The sequence below is a fragment of the Magallana gigas genome, chromosome 2 (assembly GCF_963853765.1).
Source record: "Magallana gigas chromosome 2, xbMagGiga1.1, whole genome shotgun sequence".
Classification (NCBI taxonomy): domain Eukaryota; kingdom Metazoa; phylum Mollusca; class Bivalvia; order Ostreida; family Ostreidae; genus Magallana; species Magallana gigas.
Genome location: NC_088854.1, coordinates 56,906,561 through 56,913,215, shown reverse-complemented (window position 1 = coordinate 56,913,215; position 6,655 = coordinate 56,906,561). Strand labels below are relative to the sequence as shown.

The window sequence follows — 6,655 nt, the reverse complement described above, 5'->3', positions numbered from 1 at the left end:
TTGTAAACATTAAAAAGAATAGAGTGTTTGACTTGAATCGTGACCATGACCCTTTTAAAAGTATACTGAACTAAGGACTTATAACAAGATACGATGGGATCTTTGTTTTTGTCTTGGTGCAAGCTACAACATTGTCTTCAAGGTACGTAGGAAATGGAAATTAAAGATAACAAATGCAACAGATTTACTGTTTTCATCACTTTATTTTGATAAAAACTATTAAAAGAGCTCTATAAAAACATATACCAGGACCTCTCTTTGTGGTAATTTAAAGCTAATGTCTGTAAAATCTGTGCCTGGGCTTTTCCAGTCTGTTGGACCAGATTTCTGAAGAATCCATCCTCTTTTTGTAGAAGTCGATGTGGTGTATCAAATTCAACAAGTTTTCCCTGGTTTAAAACCTAGAATAAAGACACATGCAGGCATTTTAAAATCAGTTATATCCAAACCGAATGTTATTTATATCAAATTACTTTATCAAAACAGAGATGAAGTATATGCTGAATTTTGCACACTAGTACTGCTAGGTTGTTTATTTTTTATAACATGTGATTGTGTGAAGGTATGAGGCAAAGATACTTACCATGACTCTACTGGAGTCCATAATGGTATGAATCCTGTGGGCAACTGTTAGGACCGTACAATTCTTGAACCGACTTCTAATTGTTTCCTGGATCAACATGTCAGTGCTGTCAAAATAACTAAACTACTGAATATAACCTAATTCTAATATTCAGTGTTTTGACCTCCTCTACGATATCTGACTTTTTTTATCTAAATGAATTTAAAGTTAATATAATGATATTGTGACCTACTTGTGACCCAAATATTTAGATTAGTATAAATGACCTACTTGTCACCCCCATAAGACTCCATGACCTACTTGTGGTCCACATTGGCGGTGGCCTCATCCAGCACCAGTATGTTGTTCTGTCGGAGGATGGCCCTGGCCAGACAAACCAGCTGTCTCTGCCCCACACTCAGGTTCTGTCCGCTGTCAGACACCTCCATGTACAGACCCTCTCTCTCACTCTGAACTTTCAGCTTGAGCTGTACCTGTAATAAAATGCAATGCAGCTTAGACTTAATACATCTGTAAACACTGATTAAATTTCAATTTCAGACTTTAAATAGTGAGTTGAACACATTTAAAGAACTTTATACAATTAATAACTTGTTTTTACAATATTATAACACACATCTGTCAGTCTTACTGCCATGTTTGTACCTGTTCTAGTGCCATCCATAGCTGGCCATCTGTGTATTCCTCAAAAGAATCCAAATTCTTCCTTAAAGTACCACTGAATAAAACTGGATCCTTAAAACAAAACGTTTATCAATTCAGTTCCCATCATTCCATGGTCTAATGTAAGTTGAGAGAAACGTAATTCATGTGCTGGCATATAAAATGTTCAAACCAATTTCTTCAATTGGTATGTGACTTGTCAGGTTGGCCTTACCTGTGGAATGACAGATATTTTATTTCTGAGTTCGTGGAGGCCGATCTTTAACACATTGACATCGTCGATATAAATCTCCCCTGTAGGCTCAGCTAACCTCAGTAAAGCGGCCAGTAAAGAACTCTTCCCTGCTCCAGTCCTCCCCACAATCCCAATCTAAAAGGAGGACCCCGATATTATTTGAATCACCATGACAATGTTAATTTGATGAATTGTCAATATTATTGGTTTATAGGGATATTTATGATTTAGTTAAACTTGTAATGGATAAAGAATGTCTTTAATAATATGTTCGGGGTATTTAGACCTATTCATTGGTGAAAGGTACCAAAAAATCTCTAGAAACTAAGTCCCAATGGTTTTACAGTACCTAATAATCTAAACACGTCTTGTTAGGTTATTAAAATATTATTCATGTATTTGCAAGTCCTGTGTAATTAAAATTAGACCTGAAAGTCTGCATACCTACGACACGCTATACAATATCCAAAAGCATATTGTACGGAGTCATCCCAGAGTGACCTTTCAAATAAACAATGATATCACCCACTCAGTCACTCACTCACTCACTCAATCCTCTATGCACTATTAGTTGCCTGAGGCAGTTTCAAGGGATTTCCAACTGTCTACTCGAGGTGCTGTCTCTTTGATCAGGCATCTGCTATTCAGGTCTTTTAGGGAAGATCGTCTCAACTTCTCCTTTGGCTGGTCTTTTTTCCCTTTCCCCTGGGGTGTCCATCTAAGCTAAGGACGACCATGGGTAGTGAGTTTGAGGGCATGCGCAGAACATGACTAAGCCATCGCCAGCGTCTTGTTTGGATGATCTGTGATATTGTAGTCATCCTTAATCGTTTCAACCGTTCATTTGAGATGGTGTTTGGCCAGATCGTTAGATACTAGATGAACCCCCCCCCCCCCCCCCCCCGCAAGCGCGGGAATTAACACTATACACATTAATTTAAATATGATACGATGCTTTATATGTTGAACCATAATTTTTTAAATGGATTTTTGAAATTCAACTATAGCTAACGGACATCATCTCACATGTGATGGTATACCAAAGGTGTGAGAAGTTTCATGGTGCAGGCGTTTTGTAGTTTATTTTCAAAAAGTCTTATTTCATAAGTATAGATACGTCTGAGGGATTTTGTTTAAAAGACTTCGTTTTTCTTTCAAAAACTACAGATTTTCCATCACTGTATACCATATAGAAGGACACCAAGAACTTTCCTATTAAAGACTTTGATTTTGGTGTAGATGTTAAGTGCTGTTGATCTCAATTTAGGGTTCAGAATTGCAAAAGCTTGGTTTGACTTGCTGATTCTGGTGTCGATTTCTATGTTGCAGTCGCCAGTATAGTGAGTAAGCTACCCACGGAAGTAAACTCCTCAACATCCTGTGTTGGTTATGCTTTCAATAAATACTGGGTTACTGTTTGAAGTTTTTCTCATAAAACCGTTGTTTTTTTATTGCGACAATGAATTCGCTGCAGTCGAAATCTTGCCTGTTCGGTATTTCGGATATTTGTTTCTTTATAACCGATAAACCTCGAGTCCTCGAGATACTTCGTGTAGTAAATAGTCATGTCGAAGTGCATGTGTCGATTTTGAAGAGACCTCGAAACGATTTGAGATCAAGTTATTTATTTTATTTTTCAGTTTTAAATGTTAAAAAGGTTTGTAAAGGTGTTTTAGAAGTCTCGTAAAAATTTGAGTTAAAAGCAATATACAGGGTTTAGATTTTTTGGTGTTGTTAACAAAGCTCGATGCTTGTTAATGTTAATAGTTTCAATCAAATGTTTAAAAACTAGAAGTTTGGTCGGATATTTTACACACGATTTTCAGGAAAAAGTAAATTTCGCATAAGAGAGACGATTGACCATTAGCTCTTGAGTTGAAAGAAATAAAGCTATTAAACTAATTTAGACTTGATTATCGAAGCTAGAATCTAATTGGTGTAAATATTTATGTTTATTCATCATTGAAAGTTCTCTGTAAAATGACATTGAATGGGTAATTTAGATCTTGTATAGGGTATCGGAGAGGAGCGGAATTACAATTCTTATTTTAATTAGACTGTGTGTCAATCTGTCTTATTTATAATGATTTAACTCTGGGCCTACCTTCTCTCTGCTTTTCATAAGACAGGTTATATTGTGTAAGACGTGGTCAGTATCAGATGAGTACCGTAGTCCAACATTGACTAGTTCAATCTCACCATTTTGAGGCCAGGAGGAAGGGGGCGGGAAATCAGAGACTATGGGGGCCTCCTGTTCTAGCCTTGTAAATGACATGATTCTTTCCACGGAAGTAATCTATAATCAAAGCCATTTTAGAATTATTAAAAGTAGAAGTAACATTAGAGCAAAATTCTTCTCCTAAGACTAAAGAACTTCGGAAATACATGTACAGAAACAAGTAAATGGATCTGAATGGAATCCTACTTGTGTGTTTAGGACCGCAGACAACCTCATCATGTCCTCAAAAGGGTCAGCCATTGTTAGCAAATAGTTAAGAGCCATTCCAAACAACCCTCCGGACAATCCGATCACTGAAGTAAACAACAAATACGGATGCGGTTTATAGTGAGAAAAAATTCAATAATTCATTTTTACACAGTTTAAAAAACAATCAACATTTATATAATATATCTGTTGATTTGTTTTTACTGTCAAAATCATGATATTTCCCAAAGGAACTTACCTAAAATGACTAGATTTATTAATGCTGATTTCTTGCAATTGGTATTAATCATATAACTGAGACCATTGTACATTATTTTACAGCATCCACTGCATACTATCTCATTGAGACCACTACTTACTATTTTACTGAGGCGACTTCTAATTATCCTTCTATCACTGCTTACTTTTTTACTAAGGCAACTTCTTATTATCTTTCTATCACTACTTACAATATAACAAAGACCACCATTTATAATCTTACTGAAACCACTGCCTACAATCTTGGTGGGGCCACTATATGCTATTTTTCTGAGACAACTACTTACCAATCTTACTGAGACTACTACTTACTATCTTCCTGAGAACAATACTTATTATCTTACAGAACTAGTTCTTAATTAATTACTGGGTTTTCTACTTAATATCTTACGGTCACCACTACTTGCTATCTTTTTATTTACGTTCACCTCTTAATATCTCCATGAGACCACTACTTACTATCTTATAAGACACTACTTACTATCTCACTAAGACCACCACTTACTATCTTACTACGACCATTACTTTCTATCTTGGTGGGACCACTACTTTTTTATCTTACTGGGACCACTGCTTGCTATCTTACTTGGACCACTACTTACCGTCCTACTGGGATCACTACTTACTATCTTACTTGGACCACGACTTATTATATATTATTATGCCTTCTGTCAGTTTGTCACTATATATTCAATAAACATCTATTTTCGCATAGTATCAAAGGATTTATATAGCGTAAGCATACTATGCCGAAATAGAGCATGGCAAATATTTTCAACGAAAATCTTTCAAGCGCCGACAGCGGGATTCGAACTCACGACGCTAAAATCATTCCAGCTATATTCGCCGTTATTATATCTAACGGTAACTATATATATAATACGTAGATATACATGACTAACATCAAGCAATTAAAATTATTCATTTTTCCAAAAACACTTCATTATTGGCGGTAATTTTAAAGTTTAAGTTTCTTATAAACTATTGAACAAATTGATTGAACATTTTTCAAAGAAATTCTACAAGTGAATCACAAAAACGCTTTTTTAAATGACGCTTGATAAAGAATCTACCAGAAAAAAATTCAAAGAGATTTCGTCTGCTAAACATTTCGAGTTTTCTCGGTAAGGCCAAACGTCTCTCATATCTTGAAAAGAACATAAACCTTTATTGACTTTTTATTGTACAACAACTTGTTGATTAAATAAACAATCAAATCAATTGATTAATTTGAAAAAACAACAAAACAAACGCTTGCTTTTCAAGTGATTATTTTTAGGGACTTGTCAACACTCGAACGTCACAGCTACTGATAACAAAGCACGTCAGTATATTCAACAGTCGGCATAATAATAACAATAGTGTTGTGTTGTGCATGTACTATGCCTAAATAGTAGTCAGGGTTTGATACATAGTGGACTCGCCTCCGGCTCGTGCACTATTTATCAAACCCTGACTACTATTTAGGCGTAATACATGCACAACACAACACTATTATATAAATAGGGACAACCTCTTACTATCTTACTGGGACAACTACTTACTATCTTACTGGGACAACTACTTACTATCTTTGTGGGACCACTACTTACTACCTTTCTGTGACCACTTCTTACTATCTGAGACCACTACTTACTATCTGAGACAACTACTTACTATCTTACTGGGACCAATACATACTATCTTATTGGGACCACTACTTACTATCTTTGTGGGACGTCTGATTACTTTCTTCTTGAGACCATTACTTACTATCCCTAAGAACCAATGACAACAGGATGACAAAGATGAAGTAGATGTCGAGGAAGAAGAGAGAGCGCAGACTATACCAGCGGTTGGCAGACAGATACAGAAAGAAGGCGCCGGTGTGTCGGTCCTGGAATCTGTCAAAATCCTGCAGGAACTTCCGACTCATCCCCAGAGCTCGGATTGACTGGAGACCCACCAGAGTGTCAGAGATGTGGGAGAAGATAGGGCTCTTGGCTAAACAAAGAACGGAATGTGTGGATGATAAAGAATCAAATAATTTTTTTGTGTAAATTTTAGATGATCTGACATGTGTTCAATGAGAGATCTCAGTGGTTATTGTATTTGCTAGAGTAGATACATGTATACAAGTCCTGCTATATGCCTTGATTGAATAAATGTTTGTTATGGCTAATCTAGCATACGCTTCAAGATCGAAAATTGCCATATAAAGGTTATTATCAGCTAAGACCTTGTACATAACCCTTTACTTGTAACACTTACTCATGGCCTCTAAGCGTTTCATATTTCTGGTGGTTGGTACAGACCCTGAAACGTACTACTACACCAAAAAAGCGTGCGACTTTCGTGCGAGAAACGTTTCGTGTAAACCGTTTAGCGTTTCGTGTAAACCGTTTAGCGTTTCGTGTGAATCGTGAAGCGTTTCGTGTAAACCGTTTAGCGTTTCGGGCAAAGCGTGCAGCGTTTCGGGCAAAGCGTGTAA

General features: G+C 36.4%; 1 protein-coding gene across 1 annotated transcript; it reads right to left on the bottom strand.

The window, feature by feature from the left end:
• Positions 1 to 200: 200 nt before the first annotated feature.
• On the bottom strand, positions 201 to 6,468 carry LOC136273172 (ATP-binding cassette sub-family C member 4-like). Its single transcript, XM_066077390.1, has 9 exons — positions 6,436 to 6,468; positions 5,938 to 6,168; positions 3,907 to 4,013; positions 3,586 to 3,777; positions 1,461 to 1,616; positions 1,229 to 1,318; positions 884 to 1,056; positions 584 to 701; positions 201 to 401 (listed from the first exon to the last, which is right to left on the bottom strand). The coding sequence occupies exons 1-9, from the start codon at positions 6,455 to 6,457 to the stop codon at positions 231 to 233; spliced, it is 1,260 nt and encodes a 419-aa protein (XP_065933462.1). The 5' UTR covers positions 6,458 to 6,468; the 3' UTR covers positions 201 to 230.
• Between the last annotated feature and the right edge of the window lie 187 nt (positions 6,469 to 6,655).